This window comes from Oncorhynchus masou, chromosome 6, assembly GCF_036934945.1.
Source record: "Oncorhynchus masou masou isolate Uvic2021 chromosome 6, UVic_Omas_1.1, whole genome shotgun sequence".
Taxonomy (NCBI): domain Eukaryota; kingdom Metazoa; phylum Chordata; class Actinopteri; order Salmoniformes; family Salmonidae; genus Oncorhynchus; species Oncorhynchus masou.
The window spans coordinates 70,674,169-70,697,041 of record NC_088217.1 but is presented as its reverse complement, the minus strand read 5'-3'; the positions used below and the strand labels follow the sequence as shown (position 1 = coordinate 70,697,041).

The 22,873-nt window shown below is 43.2% G+C and overlaps 1 protein-coding gene across 1 annotated transcript; it reads left to right on the top strand.

The window, feature by feature from the left end:
- LOC135542533 (anosmin-1-like) lies at positions 1 to 18,208 on the top strand. Its single transcript, XM_064969565.1, has 14 exons — positions 1 to 259; positions 4,406 to 4,453; positions 9,709 to 9,768; positions 10,082 to 10,304; positions 10,604 to 10,788; positions 10,944 to 11,073; positions 11,683 to 11,894; positions 12,412 to 12,544; positions 13,809 to 13,940; positions 15,288 to 15,376; positions 15,527 to 15,698; positions 15,950 to 16,170; positions 16,610 to 16,751; positions 17,535 to 18,208. Exons 1-14 carry the CDS (start codon positions 62 to 64, stop codon positions 17,624 to 17,626), a joined length of 2,037 nt encoding a protein of 678 aa, XP_064825637.1. The 5' UTR covers positions 1 to 61; the 3' UTR covers positions 17,627 to 18,208.
- Positions 18,209 to 22,873: the final 4,665 nt, after the last annotated feature.

Below are 22,873 nucleotides of genomic sequence, written 5' to 3'. Positions count from 1 at the left end.
CTGTCACAAACCCGTCCCGTTGCTACGAGGGGAAACACACGCAGGAGAAAAGGCCTAGACCATGTCATTATTCAAAAGTCGAGGTGTATTTGCGAGTCTTTGTTGGTGGAGTATCTTGTTCTTGAGTGTCAATGCGAAGACGAAGAGGGAAGACGAGACCCGGTCGATGAACGACGTCTACCGAGGGAGATGTGCGTCCAGGTGCCTCAGCTTGCACAGCACGCGCATAGCGACGCTCTCCAAACAATCTCAGGTGGAGGTAAGGCCAAAACAAGCGGGCAAGCATGCTGCTGTCTTCATGGAATAAAGTCAAAGTTGGATCAAACGCAGGCAATCCGATTTGTTTCTACTGCATTAGATAATATTCCCTTTGCTTTTTATGCGCAAATGAATTAATAAACCAGAATGTGCTTGAAATAGACCATCCCATTATTGATAAGAGAATGTTTGTTTTTCTTGTTTTGCTTTTGGTTTATTTATTTAGTTGATTATTAACTGATAACTGAAGCTTGGTTTTGGCCTCACAATAAGTGCTTTAGATTTGGTAAGTTTGCAAGCAAACTAGACACAATCAATGGAATGAGTTCAGTATCATGTTCTGACAGAGGAAACTGTCTGTACACTGTACTCCTCATTAGAAAGTTCTCTTTACCATGTCCCATTTTTAAATCTGATTCTGCATTGAGAAGTGGAGCAACCTACTGGCTGATGGAGAGAGAGAAGCTTGTTATCCAAATTATGTCCATATCAAGCCCTTCACTACCCCTCCAGTCCCAAGCCTATGACACTGTGACTGAGCCACCCAGGCCACATGATCAAGTTCATGTTCTCCTCCTTGGATTTACAGATGACATCTGTAAATAGCCCATCCAACTACCTCATTGCCATATGTTATTTTTTGTTGTTGCTCCTTTGCACCCCAGTATCTCTACTTGCAAGTTCATCTTCTGCACATCTATCACGGCAGTGTTTAATTGCTAAATTGTAATTACTTCGCCACTACGGCCTATTTATTGCCTTACCTCTCTAATCTTACCTCAAGTGCACACTCTGTATATATATTTTTTTCTATTGTGTTATTGACTGTATATTTGTATATTTGTTTATTCCATGTGTAACCATGTGTTGTTGTTTGTTTTGCACTGCTTTGCTTTATCTTGGCCAGGTCACAGTTGCAAATGAGAACTTGTTCTCAACTAGCCTACCTGGTTAAATAAAGGTGAAATCAAATCAAATCAAGTAAAACAGACAGTACATGGAGATAACTAAGCCTTAGCAGTGAACATGCCCAGTTACTCACTATTCAGCCTCATGATTCAGAAGGATGGTCCTGTGAGAATACCCACTAGTATACTCCCATATAGTAGGCCTATATAGTTGACTGAATGAATTGCTCCATAGGGAATATGGAATGGTGAACTAGTGAGACACATGGCTATTAGCTATGGTTTATTATCATAGGACTGGAACTGCACTGACATCACATCATTAGCCACACTGTTAAGCACTTGTGACCTCTCTAAGGGTCAGGATATGACCTTTAACCTGTTTAATCACTACTTCCCACGGATCATGTAGCAGGGTCAATGTTAGATTGCAAGGGCAGCCCATCTATTCCCTCTGCGATGGAATTCCTGTCATAGATTGTAGATCAAGTCTACCCATTGTAGGAGTGGATAGGATACTATGTCATGTCAGCCTATAAAATGGCTAATTCTTATTGCCAGACTTGGGTTTAGCTTCAGTACGCTTCAGCTATATGTTTTCATCAATTCGACACATAGTAATGGACAGGTGAACGTGACTAAAATGAAGCATATTGTTTGAAAGGTCTCTGCTGGAAGCAGCCATGGAAATACATCTTGGTACAGATTGTTGAATCTATCGTAAGCTTTCCATATTGAAAAGTCCCTTTCTGAGATTTTTTTTAACATGACATAATCTACGTCAGACAGTGAATTCAAATCATGTTAATGCCACCATCAATCTGGATTATAGTTGTTGGACAGGACCATTAGAGTCTGCTTTGAGGTGGTTCAAATTTAGGCTTGCATCCCAAATGACACACATTCCCTATGTAGTGCACTACTTTTTACCAGGGCCCACAGGGCTCTGGTAAAAAGTAGTGCACTATATAAGAAATAGGGTGCCATTTGGGTCCTGTGTGGCTCAGTCGGTAGAGCATGGCGCTTGCAACGCCAAGCGTCGTGGGTTCGATTCCCGCTGGGGCCACCCATATGTAAAAGTAGTGGCCCCAGCCGACTTGTAAGTCGCTTTGGACAAAAGCGTCTGCTAAATGGGATATATATTATATATTATTATATATTTAGGGTGTAGCCTTACCATTGATTTTCACTCTTTCACATGTAATATTTCGGAAAACTATTGTCTGACTTGTGAGACTAGTTCTGATTTGCGTCAGAGGTCACATTGTGCTCCACTCATTTAGTCAAAGTGACATAACAAAATGTCCTCATCTTTTTAAAATTTGTTTTATTCCACCTTTATCTGTTCTGTCTTTCATGTCCCTTGGGCTGCCATGGGAGCCTTCATAACATGGGTATGATGAATTGCTGAGTCCCAAATAATATCCTATTCCCTTCATAGTGCAATACTTTTGACCAGAGCCCTATAGGCCCTGTTCAAAAGTAGTGCACTATAATGGAAATATGGTGCCATTTGGGATGCAGACATTCATTGACCTGATAATGACAGAGAGGTCAGATGACTATCTGTCTTTAGCCTTGCCTGCACTGTACACATCTGTGTGAACGTGCCTTAGGAATGCTGCAAGGAGGCATGAGGACTGCAGATGTAGCTAGAGCAATAAATTGCAATGTCTGTACTGTGAGATGCCTAAGACAGCACTACAGGGAGACAAGACGGACAGCTGATCGTCTTCGCAGTGGCAGACCACATGTAACAACACATGCACAGGATCGGTACATCCGAACATCACACCTCCGGGACAGGTACAGGATGGCAACAACTGCCCGAGTTACACAAGGAACGCACAATCCCTCCATCAGTGCTCAGACTGTCCGCAACAGGCTGAGAGAGTCTGAACTGAGGGCTTGTAGGTCTGTTGTAAGGCAGGTCCTCACCAGACATCACCGGCAACAATGTCGCCTATGGACACAAACCCACCATCGCTGGACCAGACAGGACTGGCAAAAAGTGTTCTTCACAGACGAGTCAGGGTTTTTGTCTCACCAGGTGTGATGGTCGGATTCGCGTTTATCGTCGAAGGAATGAGCATTACACCGAGGCCTGTACTCTGGAGCAGGATCGATTTGGAGGTGGAGGGTCCGTCATGGTCTGGGGCGGTGTGTCACAGCATCATCGGACTGAGCTTGTTGTCATTGCAGGCACTCTCAACACTGTGCGTTACAGGGAAGACATCCTCCTCCCTCATGTGGTACCCTTCCTGTAGGCTCATCCTGACATGACCCTCCAGCATGACAATGCCACCAGCCATACTGCTCGTTATGTGAGTGATTTCCTGTAAGACAGGAATGTCAGTGTTCTGCCATGGCCAGCGAAGAACCCGGATCTCAATCCCATTAAGCACGTCTGGGACCTGTTGGATCGGAGGGTGAGGGCTAGGGCCATTCCCCCCAGAAATGTCTGGGAACTTGCAGGTGCCTTGATGGAAGAGTGGCGTAACATCTCACAGCAAGAACTGGCAGATCTGGTGCAGTCCATGAGGAGGAGATGCTCTGCAGTACTTAATGCATCTGGTGGCCAAACCAGATACTGACTGTTACTTTTGATTTTGAACCCCCCTTTGTTCAGGGACATATTATTCCATTTCTGTTAGTCATATATCGGTGCAAAATGTTCAGTTTATGTCTCAGTTGTTGAATCTTATGTTCATACAAATATTTACACATGTTAAGTTTGCTGAAAATAAATCAGTTGACACTGAGAGAACGTTTCGTTTTTTGCCGAGTTTACTACTGACGGTCCTCTACTCTCTTCCCTCCCTAGTAATTACACTACTGACTGTCCACTACTCTCTACTCTCCCTAGTAATTATACTACTGAGTGTCCTCTACTCTCTTCTCCCCCTAGTAATTACACTACTGACTGTCCTCTACTCTCTTCTCCCCCTAGTAATTATACTACTGACTGTCCTCTACTCTCTACTCTCCCTAGTAATTATACTACTGACTGTCCTCTACTCTCTTCTCCCCCTGGTAATTACACTACTGACTGTCCTCTACTCTCTTCTCCCTCTGGTAATTACACTACTGACTGTCCTCTACTCTCTTCTCCCCCTGGTAATTATACTACTGACTGTCCTCTACTCTCTTCTCCCCCTAGTAATTATACTACTGACTGTCCTCTACTCTCCCTAGTAATTACACTACTGACTGTCCTCTACTCTCTTCTTTTCTTTCAGAACAATGGATCCCTGGGCTGGTGTCAAAATCATAGACAGTGTGCCAAGGTAACGTACTGATGTTTACATGCATACCATACCTAACATGACGGAAATCATACAAAACTGAATGATCTATTTTCAGAGTGGAAAAGCTCTCAGGGAAAGTCAGCAGCTGAACAAATAGCAGGATAAATCATTGTCATATTGGTTCTTACACAGTACTCTATGTACCATGCAATACCATACATCACTGTCAGCCAATATACTGCAGCTAGCTATGTACTGTTCCTCTGTAGATCATAGAGCCTACAAAATATATGATTGCAACGTATCGCGACAGGTGCTTTAGATGGATGCTTGGCTGTTAAGCTCTTAGTCTCTCCACTTTGTATTTTCATCAAATACATTTCTGCATATCCCTTTCTGGAGGTCATAATTGTCTTTGGGTACAGAGGTCCACTCATCTTTGGTAATGAGGACAGTAACGTTCTCTAACAGCCCTTCAGTATACTATCCCCACAGTGTACAGAAGTGAAGCTGACATGTTGCCTTTGTGCTTTTTCCACAGGCTTCAGTATATTGTAGTATACGCCAATAGAATGGTTGCACAGTTGTCATATCTCATCATGCAAACAGCAATCAAATACCATTATGAACAATATTATCTCATATGTTTTTGATAAATTGAATAATGTTTTTTTCAATAACACATTCACACTCGTAGCTATTTATTCTGAAGCCACATTCCTAATTAGTTTCGAATTGTCTTTGTGATTGTTTTGTTACTTTGTTTACTACAGTATAATACTCCGGTTAGTTGTGTGTTTGTGTCACCGTGTGGGAGAAAAGCACAACACGCGTCTCTTTCTGAAACAGACAGACAGACAGACAGACAGACAGACAGACAGACAGACAGACAGACAGACAGACAGACAGACAGACAGAACCCAGGGTAGGCTCACAGCAGAAACACAGTCAGCCCGCCGCTGACCTCTCTTGGTGGATCCATGAAAACATTTGGCCAACTGCTCAGCAGATTTCTCCAGAACTCCAGAACAGAGAGAGTTTTCACTCAAACTTTAAACCAGGTCAATCCCTGTAGCATGATCGCATCTTCCACACTAGGCCCAAACCGATGTGCTGTTTTTTTTGCTCTGTTTTTAATGGTGAAACTGAGCATAAAATAAATAATACAATTATACATTTCAGCGCTCTCCTTGTTTTCTTGAGGAGTGATGATAATACTATTTTATTCTCGTTAAGAAAGTCATAATGATATTCTATTCTCGTTAAGAAAGAACACAGCCAATTAGAATCCTCTTCGTTGTGGAATGTTCATTACATGGTAGCTAATTGCCAAATTAGAGGCTCTGAAGTGGAGATGAAGAATCAATTTATTCTCACTAAGGAGATCTTAATGTCTCTGCGGTCTCACTTTAAAAGTAATCTTGCTTTGCTTTCAGTTCAGTTACGTATCACCAATGGTTCAGTATAGCACCAGAACTCAACATTAGATTTGATTGGCTGCTCAAGGATTTCAGTCTGATTTAAGGTCTTCCTGAAATGCCACTGCCTACTATGTAATCTGTAGCTCCAACTCAACCACAAAATTGGAAGTCAGACCCTCATGTTTTGCAGTATTTGATTACAGGCAATGATTTGATTCGCTGCGTAAGCCATCGCATGTCTGCATTTGGTGATTGCTTGCAGCAGTGTTTACGGCTACCCTAAAAGTCCACCCACAACGCATCGGAGACAACAACAGTGATGCCATTTTTTAATGCCCTCAGTGATTACATCCAGTAGAGCTATGATAATGTTTGGTCACAATAGTCCGATCATCCTGTACTTTGCCCATGCACACTCAGCATCACGTTGTCTCTATGGACCTCCCTGGTAATGATGAGTGACTGTTAATCTGCCTGTCACTATCTCGTCGAGGCAGGCAGTCAATTAAGGCTACTATAGATGATTACCATAGTCTGACACAATAGAGTCCGGTCACATCTTCATTCAAAGGCTTTAGCAGGGGATGACAGGATCGCTTCAGTGCCTCATTTAGGAGAGCTGTGGACGGTTATAATTGCCATGCCATTACACCGGGCTGCCCGTCAGCCTCTCAGCTCTGCAGATATGAATGCTTAGTTGAAGTCATTATTTTTTTATCACCTCACGACAAGCCAAGGCTCTTTCAGATTGGCATTTAGGCAGCACTTGGGAGTCATTAGTGTACCAACTAACACTTACTGGTCTAGCAGTTGGGATGATGTGGCCCTAAGGACTAAAAACAAGGCTGAAATGGCACCCTATTCCATATATAGCGCACTACTTTTGACCAGAGCCCTATGCAGGCAATAGGGTGCCATTTCTAACACACCACATCTTCTTCCTTCCACCACAGACATGACCATGTGAAATAATGAACAGTGTTAGCACTACAGAGAGCTGGCACAGGCTTGTCCTCTTGTGAAAGACTCTGGAACCCCCCAAAGCCTGTTCAATTTGTAGAAACAGGAAGGGAGAGACAAAGGCAGGGTCTTTTTTTCTCCAGGGAGGGTGTCATCTGGGCACGGTATCAAACACTGCTGTGTGCTACAGTACAGCCAGCGTGCATCCCAAACGGCACCCGTTTCCCTATTTAGTGCATTTATTTTGACCAGGGCCCATATGGCGCTGGTCAAAAGGAGTGCACTATATAGAGAACAGGGTACCGTTTGAGAAGCAGGCTCAGTCTTCACCACGCAAACAGAACAGCAGCGTTATGCACGGTCAGAAGTCACTGAGGCCATTATCTACTGTCGTTCAGAGAGGAAACGGTTCAGTCTTGTCCTACTGCATACTGAAATGGCCATGTGCACCCTGCTGGTGCTTTTCAAGTTTTCCCTGGTTCCTTTGTAAAAACAGAGCAGGTTTTCCTGTGTTCAAAATTAAGAGTAAGCATTATTGACTTTCAAATGTCTATCAAATTTCTGCCATCAAGCGGTAATACTCCTTTGTCTTTTTCCATCAGTGGAAGAGAGTCCTTAGGTGTTCTGTAAATTCCTAGGCATTCTATTAGAGTCCTAGAGCTCTGCTTTATTTGCGGTCGGTTGCTAGTGGAATGGAATGCTTGGTTTGAGTTTGAAATGGGGCGGAAAACGAAGCGTAGCCGAGAGGCACAATAAGAACGAGGAGACGAGAGAGTCTGAGCGTCAGTTGGGATTAGAGGAAGAATCTCAGGTTGGAGACCAGAGAAGGGAGATAAGAGATGACAGGACAGGGACAGTCATAGTACGACATGGTACTAGGCTATGGCAGGGAGCCGAGGATCTATGGGTGAGCTTTAGACATGCAGTACACTGTAGTATGGAGGGACTGTAGGAGAGATAAAGCGAGGACAGGGTACTACAGGAGAGTAGAGGGTTAAGAGAGAGCTAGTTGAATGTATGAGCATGTGTTAGTGAATGGGAAAGGGTACAATGTCAGCCTGTAGCAGTTTCAGGATGTTCCTTCCATACAAGTAGCAGTGGGGCCTGGCGCGAGCTCTGCAGGGTCTCCGCATTTTCCCCTCCATAAAGTGGGCACCTCAGCTGTATTTAAACGTGTGCCTCCTTCCTTCACGTTATTCAGAGTTTCCGACAACTACCAGCACTCTCCACCCCATTCCACCCCTCGCACAATTACTCACACACACACATACACACGCTCACACACACACACACACACACACTTGCTCATGTTTTCACAGCAACTGAAGATAAATGTGTTTCCCACTCTTATTCCGACCAAAACGTTGCTCCAGGACAACTCCGATCTTCACGCATTGAAAACCTTCAACAACGCATTACATGGTTGAGGTTTTCTCTAGAAGGTTGTAGGTTGTGTATTGGACATGCTGTTTTACTTGTGTCAAGGCATAAGTAAGTAAGAAATAATAACCATAAGCATACCGAGTTTATATACTGAACACAAATATAAACGCAACATGTTTCATGAGCTGAAAAAGATCCCAGATATTGCCAAGACAATCCATCCACCTGACAGGTGTGGTATATCAAGAAGCTGATTAAACAGCATGATGATTACAAAGGTACACCGTGTGCTGGGGACAATAAAAGGCCACTCTAAAATGTGCAGTTTTGTCACACAACACAATGCCACAGATGTCTCAAGTTTTGAGGGAGTGTACAATTGGCATGCTGACTGCAGGAATGTCCACCAGAGCTGTTTCCAGAGAATTTAATGTTAATTTCTCTACCATAAGCCGCCCCCAGCGTTTTTTTAGAAAATTTGCCAGTACGTCCAACCGGCCTCACAACCACAGACCACGTGTAACAACTCCAGCTCAGGACCTCCACATCCGGCTTCTTCACCTGCGGGATCATCTGAGACCAGCCACCCAGTCAGTTGATGAAACTGAGGAGTATTTCTGTCTGTAATAAATCCCTTTTTGTGGGGAAAAACCTGTTCTGATTGGCTAGGCCTGGCTCCCAAGTGGGTGGGTCTATGCCCTACCATGCCCACCCATGGCTGCACCCCTTCTCAGTCATGTGAAATCTATAGATTAGGGCCTATTTTTTTTTTTTAATTGACTGATTGTCTCATATGAAATGTAACTCAGTAAAATCATTGAAATTGTTGCATGTTGCATTTTATATTTGTGTTCAGCATAGTTAAACCTGGATATCAAATGGATATTGTTACTCTAATATGGTAACTTTCAAATTACCCTGAGAGTCACCAGCCTTACGGTACATTGTGATGCAACATTCCCCACTGCCTTCCTCCATGGCTACCAACCATGGTGTTTCATTGCAGCATGAAATTGGAAATGTGAATATTCCCCTGGGCAGCCTATCCTGGGTTACTCATGCAGGAAGAGTGTCTCTCAGGGGACAAGGACAGCAGTACAGATTTACAAGCCACTACAGAGGCACATAGTTAATAACAAACACACTGTGGAAGAGTGGTGTTCTTTGATTTTCAAACATCCTATTTATTTCCCTTAAATTGATGTTCCCCAAATTAAATGTGGGTCCAGCAACCGACTGTCAAGTTCTTTAGCTGTTCTTTCCTCAAGAGAGTCAGGAACACCGACAAAGCCACAGATGTCAGATGCATACAAAGATTCCTCCCAATAAACCTCAAGCTGCTAAAGTTTGTGGTAACACTTTTTGCTGTTATATTGAGGGAGATTGAGGTCAGAAGAAGTATTCAAGTATTTTTTTTTAATACCGTGGTGACACATTTTTAATTTATTAAGCTGCTTCAGAAATCTCCTGTGGTGACATGGAAGGTGTAACAAGTCCTCACCTCCATCTCTGTTTCTCTCACCTTCAAAGTGCCTGGAACCCTGCAAGGCCTCCTGGGACCTGAAGAGCCAGTGTCGGGAGCTTTGTGAGGTACGATGACTTTTGACAGCCTCCCACTTCGTTAAGTTAGGGGGGAGGAACACGCTGAGGAGAGGCTTCATGTTGAGAGGCTAAATTAGTAGAGTTCAGTTCAGATTCTCCTCCATAGACATTTTCTTGGCAAAAGTAATCTGACACAGGCATATTTTACCTCAGTGCTTCTTCAATTTCCTTAATCAGTAAGTAATCGGAAACAGATTTTTTTCCTACAGTTTCTGTACAGTTTTTCTGCATGTTATTTTAGTAGTAAAGCATCTATGCTTTCCAACACTCTCTCTCTCTGTCCCCCAATCCTCCACCCCAGCGCTCAATTCCCAAGAAGCACTGGGAGTGTGTGACGAGTTGTGAGTTCCTGCGCTCGGTGGTGGCAGTGAAGCAGGGTGACTGCCCTGCCCCTGAGAAGGCCAGCGGATTTGCGGCGGCGTGTGTGGAGGGATGCGAGGAGGACAGAGAGTGCTCTGCCCAGAAGAAGTGCTGTTCCAACGGCTGTGGGCACACCTGCCAACCTCCCAAGAACCTTAACAAAGGTACAGCAACCTCCAGTACACACAGTATGTTTAGTAAAATAGACAGGAAACTTCAGTACATACATTTTTTGTTGGTTGGTTACAACCAATATATTATCTGCAACCAATTTGTCGGCCAATTCAAAGATGAGATAAAAAACGAGCTTTCTCTTAGATAATTCACTGACGTCATTGGAAGGTTCGATTCCCTGAGCTAACTATGTAAAAAAAACAACTAATTGCTCTGGATAAGAACATCTGCTCAATGACTAAAATCGAATGATCACATGACCTTGAAACGACCCACTTCACCCTTCCAGGAGCACCTCTGAAGCCCAGGAAGGAGCTGAGTTTTGAGGAGCTGAGGTCTGGCCAGATGGAGGTGAGCTGGTCCTCCCGATTCAACGTGTCGGCCGAGCCGGTCATCTACGTGGTCCAGAGGAGGTGGAACTACGGGATACAACCCAGTGAGGATGCTGCTACGCAGTGGGAGGTGGTAGCACAGGTTAGTCAGCCTTTTTTGGGGGACGCTCACTTATTAATACTGGATTTAGTTGATTATAAGGGGACAAATTAATGTAATCTACTTAGAGTTCACTGTGTGGCAATGTATTGATTGTTCGTGAAGTTAAACAACTCTCTGTCTCTCTCTCTCTCTAGACCACAGAGGAGAAAGCGCGGCTGGCTGACATCCGGGCAGGCCGGTGGTACCAGTTCAGAGTGGCAGCAGTGAACGTCCACGGGACCAGAGGGTTCACCACTCCCAGTCGCCACATCCACACCAAGAAAGGTGTGCGTGTGTGTTTGTTTGTGTGTCTAGCTTGCGTGTGTGTGTGTGTGTGTGTGTGTGAGGCTGGCTTAAACAACCTGGGGTGATATTGCACTGGCTGTAATGAAGATGAATACAGACTAATTACATTGGCTTTTGGCCATTTCTGAAGTGCTTTATTGTGCTTAAGCCCCCTAGAGCTGTAATACCTTCCAGTCAATGTATGAATAGCTTTAATAGACAGTTACTAAAGCTTAATGTATTTGGCAGCGGTGATGTGCGGTGTGGATTAGCTGTGCTGCATTTGTCAGTGAGAATGCCTCCATGATTGATTGACCTTTTTACTGCAGTGGGTTAAATCAGGGTCACACAGGTTGATTTTTTGGTACAAATCTACTTTGAAACTGAAGTATACACCTCACACACATGGTTATGGGCTTTACAAAAATAAGAGAAATGTACCATGTCAGATATAGAGTTTAAATGTATTACATTTTGAGTTTGCATCCCAATGTTACACTTATATACATCACAGAAGACTGAAATATAACAAAACCGTTTGACATAGAAACACTACTGATGTCTACTTCAGACCAATGACACCTGATTGATTAATAATGTCGTCCCCAGACCCCTCCGGCCCCCCTGCCCCATCTGAGCTGAGGGTGTCCAACATGACCTTTGGCCCTGGCGGGAGGGCGGTGTCGGTCCGGCTGCGCTGGTCCATCCCCTCAGACCTGGATGTCCCTGTACACCACTACAAGGTGTCCTGGAGCTGGGCCACAGGCAGCACTGGGGCCACAGCACCACCTAAGACAAAGAGGAGGAAGATGGTCAATGGGGTAAGTCGTAGAGTAAGGCCCCTACCTTGACATGTTGGGCCCATGTGGTAGGTCAGTCATACCAATAGAAATGGAATGATGTGGTCTGAGGGGCTTTGGCGGTCGGGTTCTAGAAACGAAAAGGGTTCTTCGGCTGTCCCCATAGGAGAGAACCCTTTTGGAACCCTTTTTCTACCTTGACATGTAGGCACTCATTAACATGGGACATTCCCTGGGACAAGTAGAGTGGAAGCCTGTTCTTTCTTTCCTCAAGCCACAACAAATGGCTTGTTGTAAGGATAAACAATGGCAGTGTGTGTGACCTTGATGGCATAAACCTTCCAATCGCATGGTGCTTAGTGCTTACACACCAAACCAAGCAATTGTATAGTTGTTGTCTGTTTTGGAAAATGAAAATTTCCCGGCAAGTTATTGCTGTGGTTATTGGACCTACTTTGTACTTTTTGTTGTGTGGATGCAGAGGACACAGCACGGCATTCCTGACCCCATAACCCCTCTGTCCTGTGTGTGTATCCAGGGGCAGAGCTATGTGGAGCTGGAGAGTCTGCGAGCTAAAAGAAGTTACAGTGTGGAGCTACAGGCCGTGTCCTACTGGGGACAGGCCCCACTGAAGAGTCCCAAAGCCACCCTGCACTTCAACACACGACACAGTACGTCAACAACAGTCAAAGCTTATCAGCTGTCATTTGCTAAGGAACATTTTTGATAATTAGGCTCCCCAAATTCTGGGAACATTCTCAAAGTTCCCTGGTTTTTCTAGGAAATCTCAGTTGGAGGATTTACAGAATTTTGCAAACTCTATTAAATATTTACCCAGTATATTGAGGTTGGAAGAGTGATACACTACATGACCAGTCACGAGTCATGACTGCAGTCTAATACCGTTTATCACGGTAATTAGGCTTCTCCAAGCTCTGATGTTGCTGATGGTCATTATTAGCCTACCAAACTTGCAAACTGCCTGGTACTCAGCATCAATGCAATTGTAATCAAAGTTCTAATCATAGTCACACACATAGCCCATAGGCCTGTTTTGATAAGGTTTGTATTACAACTAAAGTGGCCAAATAACTTGGTGGAGTGGTGAACTTTACACCACTCCAGCCGAGGCTTGGCATTGTGCATGTTGATCTTAGGCTTGTGTGCGGCTGCTCGGCCATGGAAACCCATTTCATGGAGCTCCAGACTAGCAGTTCTTGTGCTGACGTTGCGTCCAGAAGCAGTTTGAAACTTGGTAGTCAGTGTTGCAACCGAGGACAGGCGATTTTTATGCGCTTCAGCACTCGGTGGTTCCATTCTGTGAGCTTATGTGGCCTACCTCTTCGTGGCTGAGCCGTTGTTGGTCCTAGACGTTTCCACTTCACAATAACTGCAATTACAGTTGGGCGGAAATTTGACGAACTGACTTATTGAAAAGGGTCATCTTATGATGGTGCCACGTTGAAAGTCACTGAGCTCTTCAGTAAGGCCATTCTACTGCCAATGTTTGTCTATGGAGATTGCATGGCTGTGTGCTCGATTTCATACGTCTGTCAGCAACGGGTGGGGCTGACATAGCCAAATCCACTAATTTGAAGGAGTGTCCACATACTTTTGTATATACATTGGATGGTGCCCTCATTGATCATGTCCCAGCTGAGAAATTATCTGGGTATCTGGATTGACGGAAAAGGCTAATTGAGGACCTTTTTACTGAAGGGTGTGTTTGTTTCCTATGAATGTGTTTTGCATTTTGTGTATTGATGTGTATATTGGTGTGTATACAGGGCTGATCTGTGAAAGAGACCTTCGTCTCAGCATGACACCCTGTCAAAATGAGGGTTAAAAGGGAAAGCTATAGTGTTTTGGCATGTAGTGTATGTTTGCATCTGATCTGACATCGCTTTTTTCCAATTTTCATTGTTCCACAATCAGGGGAGGAGCAGAGGCCTGGCGCCCGCCCGGTTCCCGACTCCGAGGGCCTTATCCCTGATGTGTTGGATGTGGGCACCCCCTTCTACCAGGATGGCCAGCTGCAGGTCCGGGTCTACTGGCAGAGGAGCACAGGTATGCAGGGAGAAACCTAGACACAGCCACACACGCATGAATGAACGCACTCATAGGCACATACACACGCACGCACGCAAGCACACACACACACACATTTGATTTGGCCTTTGATAAGAACAGCAGTGCTGCTGAGGAAATAATCCTCTAACCACCACCTCCCTATCGTGATGTAAACAGAGAGATTATCGTAAATGTACAGGCTGCTTGTGGGTAATTAAACAAACAAAAGGCTGCTTTCTTACCAGCTGTTAAGATGCACAGAAGTACATCCTGAATCCTGTTCATGCAGGAACATGAGCACAGTAAGCTAGCACCGCTGACTCACTGGGCTACCCAGAGCACACACACTGGGCTACCCAGAGCACACACACTGGGCTACCCAGAGCACACACACTGGGCTACCCAGAGCACACACACTGGGCTACCCAGAGCACACACACTGGGCTACCCAGAGCACACACACTGGGCTACCCAGAGCACACACACTGGGCTACCCAGAGCACACACACTGGGCTACCCAGAGCACACACACTGGGTTACCCAGAGCACACACACTGGGTTACCCAGAGCACACACACTGGGTTACCCAGAGCACACACACTGGGCTACCCAGAGCACACACACTGGGCTACCCAGAGCACACACACTGGGCTACCCAGAGCACACACACTGGGCTACCCAGAGCACACACACTGGGTTACCCAGAGCACACACACTGGGCTACCCAGAGCACACACACTGGGTTACCCAGAGCACACACACTGGGCTACCCAGAGCACACACACTGGGTTACCCAGAGCACACACACTGGGCTACCCAGAGCACACACACTGGGCTACCCAGAGCACACACACTGGGCTACCCAGAGCACACACACTGGGCTACCCAGAGCACACACACTGGGTTACCCAGAGCACACACACTGGGCTACCCAGAGCACACACACTGGGCTACCCAGAGCACACACTGGGCTACCCAGAGCACACACACTGGGTTACCCAGAGCACACACACTGGGTTACCCAGAGCACACACACTGGGCTACCCAGAGCACACACACTGGGCTACCCAGAGCACACACACTGGGCTACCCAGAGCACACACTGGGCTACCCAGAGCACACACACTGGGTTACCCAGAGCACACACACTGGGTTACACAAAGAGCCAACTGAGGAACAGCTTTTCTTACATTTTGCATCAAATAATCTGTTCTGTCTGAACAAGTTGAGCTTTATTGTCCTTATTTTGAAAGGACAATGTGTGCTTCATCACCAGTGTTATTCGACAAATCGGCAGTTGATGATGAATGATTATTGATTTATACTACTTTCAATTTCTCTCAGATCCCACTGTAGTTCGGTATCGTGTCCAGTGGGTACCAGAGTACTGTGGACACAGCCAGACCAAAGGAGTGGACAATATCATCACACAGGTAACCAGTTTCATTCAGCCATACAACCGATTTATGGTGAAACAAGTTATGGTGAAACTTCAAGTAAGGCAAAGGGTATTTATCTCTATTGGAGTTACAGTATAGGCTGCTCTCATCATATCTGTGTCCGCTGTCTTTAACCTCTTATAGGAGGGCTTTGCCAGCCTCCCCGGCCTGCTCTTCTCCTGTAAGTACAGAGTGAACCTCCAGCCACTGGGTACTAAGGGACGTGCCCAAGCAGAAACCACCTTCTTCTTTACCCCCTCCTGCGCCAGCATCAGGGCCAAGAGCCCCAAACACATAGCCTGTCCCGGCCAGGAAGGTGAGACACCACTGACCACCCAAAGACCACTTTGGACACTTTGTCATTGACCTAGTGACCCTTCAGTTCACATGTCCATTGGTGTACCTCTCTATGTTTGAGATGAACTACATTGAAGTCAGACTGAAACACTGATCTACATATCACCTTGCATCCTAAATGACTCGTCATTATGTGATCAAGATTTGCAATTCTGCGCATTGCTTTGCTCAAACTGGTCTCCTCAAACACTCTTTATGTTTGTCCCATAGGAACTCCTCCTCCGAAGGTGCTGTCCAAGGCAGAGAACCTGACCGCCTCCTTCATGGCCCACAAGGGTAACGTCACAGCTGTGTTTACATGGGAGGTGTCTGCGCCACTTCCACCCCGACAGCTCCACGGGTTCCAGGTCACATGGGCGGAAGTGACCTCAGCCAGTCGCCATAACAACCTTCCCAACAGCCTAATCTCACAGTCCCAGATACTACCACCAGTAAGTCCATCAGTATAAAACCAAATAGTGCTGTCCCACCAGGCACAGACGTCATTTCAGCGTCTTTTCCACGTTGGTTCAACATAATTTCATTGAAATGACGTGGAAACAAAGTCGATTCAACCAGTGTCTCCACAGTGGGGTACCACCATAACTGGAAACCCATATCAACTCAATGAATTAGCCCACCTTTATGCAACAAATCTGACCATTTGTCTCAGGAAATCAAAATTCCAATTAAAAAAAAAAAATCCAAGTATTCCATTTTCACAAATTCCCATGATTTGTTGCAGTTTAAATAAGTAGTTTCACGGCAAAAGGGGGGGGGGGGGGTGTAGTAGAGTAAGGTGACCAAAACATCCATATAGGAAAAAGCCAACCAGCTCCCCCTTTTAACAGTTAATGAGCCCCTGTATTGTTATCTTCCCTCTTCTGTCAGGAGCGTAATGTCCTGGTAGTGTCAGGTCTGCAGCTAGCCACCCTCTACAGGCTGGACATCCAGGTGATTGGAGCCGGAGGAGAGGGTCCTGCCACCACCAAGACTTTTTGCACTCCCGACATCTCACCAGTCCTGCAGCACAGTAAGATCATGGATTGGATTATCTTGCTCTTTTCCAGACGCTAAAAGAGATTTATGATGTTGCAGTCTGACTAGGGTTGCAAAAGCAGAGTATATTACTGGAAACTTTCAAAGTCTACCAGTAAACTACTATAATTTTGTAACTTTCAAGAAATGTATGGAATTTTACCATATGACATCTAGTGGCCTTTTGGGGTACTGCTGACTATCTCTGGCCCTCTGCATGGCCTCATGTAAAATATATTACAACAAATTCAATAAGATGATTTTAAAATAAATAAATGAATGACAAAGCTATAAAACTTTATTCTAAATATAACTTAGTAAATGTATGTGTTTAATGTAAGGATTTCAGCATGAACTATCCTTTCTATTTTTTACTCACTTACTTATTTGACTATATCAACATGTTTTTGCTGTAAATGTTTTGGGTACAAACTGGTTGTAGTGAAAAAAATACAATAGTTGGAGGAGTTGCAGAGTTCACTGAAAATAACGCCATTGTTGATTAGATGCTTTTTTTTCATTAATTAGGCTCTTTTCTCTTGAACCATGTGGTCTATCCACTAGAAACTCATGGACAATATGAACTCAAATATAATAAATGTATACTTTATATATGAATACAAATATGTTTTGGTTATTCAAGTATAAATCACTATAGTTTCCATAGATTATCTGTTAATTGCCATTATTACTGAAGAATCTAGTAACTTTTGTAAATTACCGGTAGCTTTGCAACCCTAACTCTGACCATATTGTTGACTTGTTTGTCCTATCTCAGGACCTAGACTCAGGAACCATCACCAGCACCAGCCCAACATAGAGGCACTGAGAGATCAGCTGACCAGAGCTGACCAGACTGCACAGAACTAACCTCCCAGACTCAGGACACTAGAGAACGACCACCAACAGAAGGGAGAAAGGTTCTCTTTCAGACTCTACTCAGTCATGCCTCTACTGTTGTATGTACACTCTACCAATTAAATAAATTGCTAACAAGTAGCCCACCAATAAACAGTTCACACCAACCATTCAATAAGGAAATGCTTCTGAATGTTGCATGTGGATATGAGTCGTTATACAGTAGATTAAGATTCCTTAGAGACCTTGGCTTTGCATGTAAAATCCTAGTGTTTCTGGCATGAAATGGTTTGTATTACAACCTTCCTCTCTCCGACAAATAGACAGTGACTTGTCACGGTTAATTAATACATTTTTTTATTTGACATTTTAATATGCTGAAGATGTCATTTTGTGCCCCAACTCATGTACTGTAAATGGTGTACATACAGTTAAGTCTATAATTTATTTATGTCTACAGTGGTTTATTTGTATGTATTACTGTACACATTTGTCTTTGTGTTACTTTTGACGGTGTATGTTCTTTCTAGTTCACCCTTTTGTAAACTGACATACCCTGTACAGAGATGTTTTAAGTCAAAGTAAATTCCATGTCAAAAAGCATTGTGTCTGTGCATAATTTTATACTGTATGGTTCAAAAGTCCATAGTTATAAACCAGAGAAAATGGACGACCATTGTGTTTCTATTGACATGATATCTTGTTTGGTGTGCAAACAAAAGGTTAGCTGTTGAAACACAGGTCTCCTGGGGGCATGTGGAAACACAAACACACACACCACCAGGCAACGCAGTCTGTCAGCGTTCTATACCCATGGTGCATGGCTTCACACTTGTTCCCATTCAACCCAACCAACTGGGTCTCTGTGTTTCTGCCTGTCTAACTACACTATGTGTGCACATGCACCTGAATGTGACTGCTATGGTTTCTCTCTCTATTTTACATCTTCGGGGTCCTTTTACCTGTTTATTTTTTATCTTATGAGGGAGTTGTTGGTTCAAGCGTCGAAGCCATGCTTACTGATATGTTAATGCTGATTTAATTTGCTGTCTGTAACCCCGTTTCCATCCACAGATTTAATGCGAGTAAAGTCGTAACTATATTTTTTAAAAGAATGACAGCTGTGATGGATGCAGGAATTTACGGTAAAATTGTAATAATGCCGACAGATAATTTGTTCGTTCGACATGGTGGGATCTTTTTGTTTCGGTAAAATGTATTATACAACAAATGGTGGTGGAAACGCCTTTAATGCGCAATTAATGGTAAAATAGCCATCATATGAAAGTAAACTTGTGGTCCTGCCAGTAATATTTGGGAAACCTGGCAGTTTAAGTTAGGCTAAATATTAAATTAATAATGAATGTTCAATATTTCTAATTTCAATAGCTCCTTGGTCATGTGACCTACTGACCGCAAACTAGGTTCAGAATGTCCACTGACTACCCTTATATAGTCAGTGGACTATATTTATTCAATTTTCCTGGATCTAATACATATTAGCATTTTACATACATTCATAAGTGTAATAATTTTTTATGACATACTGTGAAAAACTCTCTTGGCTGCTGGCTCTGTCGCTTTCAGACATGCGCAGAGCAGACTGAAAGGGAAGGGTAGCTCTTGACTTGAACCACAGGGGTTCTCTGTAAAGAGAGACTAATCCAAAAGGCACAGACACACCCCTTGACTTTCAATTGGCACCCTTGACTTGTATGTATTCTCTCCTGATTGGTCTCTGTGGTGCTTAGTCAATGGGAACTCCGTTGCTGGCCCCATCATAACGTTTTTTACAGTCTGGCAGTCTGACTCAAGTGCCAGAGGGATGAGGAGAGACATCCTCCTTTGTATTTATGTGAATAAATATATCCTAACACTTTGGATCCTATTCTTGGACAGTTAGAAGACACAATGCGTCAATGCAACAAACAAAAAAAAGGAAAAATGACTAATTACTGTCCATGAGTAACCTCAACCTTGTGGGTCTGTGGGTGTTTGGGCCAATAAAGTGCCAACTCTTCTACCACTGACTAGTCTCTCATGCCCCTATGAACAGGGACACAGGGCAATAGTTTTTAATCTAAACCAGCACTTTTTTACTGGAGAACACTGACCCCAAATTGGGGCTCTTTTCTTGACACACTTTAATACACTTTGGTGCTTACAATTCATTCTCTATTGTCATAGACTTGGTGGGCACTGTCATCTGTGACCTATGTGATATGACTTTCTTTAAGCACGTACTGATGAACCTGCCACTTAATATTTTTTTCTTAAAGTCTACAAACACTCTACATTTATTCACTCTGTGATAGGGTTGGATCCTATATGCTACTTGTATTATTCTCCTGTAAATGGTTCAGTGCCGATAATTTAGGCTGTGTAGAATGGGGCATAAAGGAAATTACCTCTACTAGATTATAGTGATAAGGAAATCATCATACAGTTTTGGCATGTGTATTCGTTTGCCTATAACTAATCAGAATTCCATTATGTTTACATAAAAAAAGAGAATACTTCAAAATGAGAAGATCCTGCCATGGAAAAGATGACGGGGTGGAAAGGAGGGGAAATAACTCCCACCATGCAGCAGGACACCTTCAGCTGCGGGGGTCTTTGTATTGCAGGTTTGATAGTTTTTTTTTTTACCTTTATTTTACTAGGCAAGTCAGTTAAGAACAAATTCTTATTTTCAATGACGGCCTAGGAACAGTGGGTTAACTGCCTGTTCAGGGCCAGAACGACAGATTTTGTACCTTGTCAGCTCGGGGATTTGAACTTGCAACCTTTCGGTTACTAGTCCAATGCTCTAAACACTAGGCTACACTGCCGCCCCAGTTATGTTTTCAATGATGAATGGTTAGCTGTTATATGGCAATTAGGTCAAAAACTCTATTTTATTTGTTGGTGTAGATGGCCAAGGAAGTTGGACAGAACTTCCCCTGTCAAATTAATATAGAACCTTCACAAAAACACATGGAGCAACTGCGAAAAGAAATGGCTGAGGATATACTAAAAATGTCTGGTATGTAATGACATTTCATTCAAAGTAAATGTAAATTATTTATTTTTATTTAGTTGTGTGGAACAGCCATATGTTCAGTTCATGCTTATGATGTCAGAGTTCAACAAGGCCAACACCTTCTTCATGTGTGCCACTGATAAAGAACCTGGATGTGGCTGAAAGACTGACTGGGTTAGTAACTTTATTTAACATGTTTATAATCTTTTGACAACAGTGACGTCATGTAAGACAATTTATGATATAACACAATGGATGGCTAATTCACCATACCGCATTAATATTTGATATTATTTATAGCGTGTTATGCTTTGTTTTGTTTCAGATTGAATGTTTTACATGCCAATGGTGGTTCCACGTGCTGTGCCTAGGAATGAAGACAAACGAGCTCAACAGAGTGAAGAACACAAACGGGAAGGGCAATCTTTGTTGTTGTAAATGTATGCTATACCCCATCCACACTGAACAGGGTCTAAAATGTACATCAACCAGGGATAAAGAGGAAGTTAACACTGAAATGTTTTGTACTTATTTGAAGTAAAGTGTCTGTTGACATGTTGGAAAAGATTAAAGGTCTACAATTTCTGTTTAATTTGTCAATATTCCATTTTTATTCATTGTTTTACTGGCCACCATTACTGTGGTTACATGTTCAGTATATGTATTGACCAGCTAACCCACTGCAGCCTAACTCACAAGCTCACTCTCCATCCCTGCTTTGGACAATTAATAATATGACTCTCGTACTTTGCCCTTTTCCTTTATTGGTTATATGAACGATGAAATGAGATATTATCTGTCTCTCTCCTATTGTGTACCGCTGTTAAATACTGTGGAAAAATAAAGAAGTGGGAAAATAAGTACTTTGAACTACCAATTATTATAGATAAATATTTAAGAAAAGGGTAAACACAATACTGGACTGAACCCCCTAATTGTCAAACTAATATTAATGTACAACAATATAGAAGATACATGACTTGAGGTTACGCAGTATGGGTGTATATTCACTGCATGCTACTTAGGTGTGTAATTGACATGACTAGGAGCTATTAAAATGTAAAACTATGAAAAATGTATGTTACACTGAGTGATTTTACAGTGCACAAACAAGAGTGTGCAATATATAAGGTTAGTCCGTGGACATTCTGAAGTTTATTTGACCAAGGAGCTATTGAAATTGTTAAGTTAGAAAAATTCATGTAAAATCTTGTGAGATGAGAATGGACAAACTAAAAGGTGTGCAATATGTAGGCCCACTGACAGTACATTCTGAACCTTGTTTGAGTCCAGTAGGTCACATGACCAAGGAGCTATTGAAATTCGAATACAAAAAAGTTTGTACTTTGTTTACGCTCCCTAACTAATTGAACTAGGAATACAAAATGCTGTTTACATTTCCACATGTTTATTAGCTTTGGAAAGCGAATTAATGTAAAAATCGTGAAAATAACACCTGTGCAATGTTGTGCGCAATTTTTTCCAACATCGTGACACTTATTTGGAGTCTGTGGCTCAAGTAGTTTGAAAGCGCGATTGTTTATTTAAAAAATAAATAATAATTAAAAAAATATATAATAACACGTTTGAAAGCTCGAATATCCGTCGAATATCTCATTTGAAACTGTGTTTATTTATTTGGACTGCAATCCGAGGTGCAGTTAACTCTAATGAATGTTTCCTTTGCAGCAGAGTTAAAAAACAACAACATCTTTTTACTAGGCAAGTCAATTAAGAACAAATTCTTATTAACAATGACGGCCTACCCTGGCCAAACCCTAATCCGGACGACACTGGGCCAATTGTGCACCGCCCTATAGGACTCCCAATCATGGCCGGTTGTGATGCAGCCTGGAATCCAACCAGAGTCTGTAGTGACGCCTCCAGCACTGAGATGCAGTGCATTAGACCGCTGCCCAACTCAGCAGCCCAAGAGGTAACTCTGGGTCGTGCTTTTCTGTAGCGGTCCTCATGAGAGCCAGTTTCATCATAACGCTTGATTGTTTTTGCAACTGCATATTTTCTGGTGTGACTGACCTTCATGTCTTAAAGTAATGATGGGCTGTAGTTTCTTTTTGCTGACTTGAGCTGTTCTTGCCGTAATATGGACTTGGTCTTTAAGAAAATAAGGCTATCTTCTGTATACCACCCCTACCTTGTCACAACACAACTAATTGGCTCAAATATATTAAGAAGGAAAGAAATTCCACAAATGAACTTTTAACAAGGCACACCTG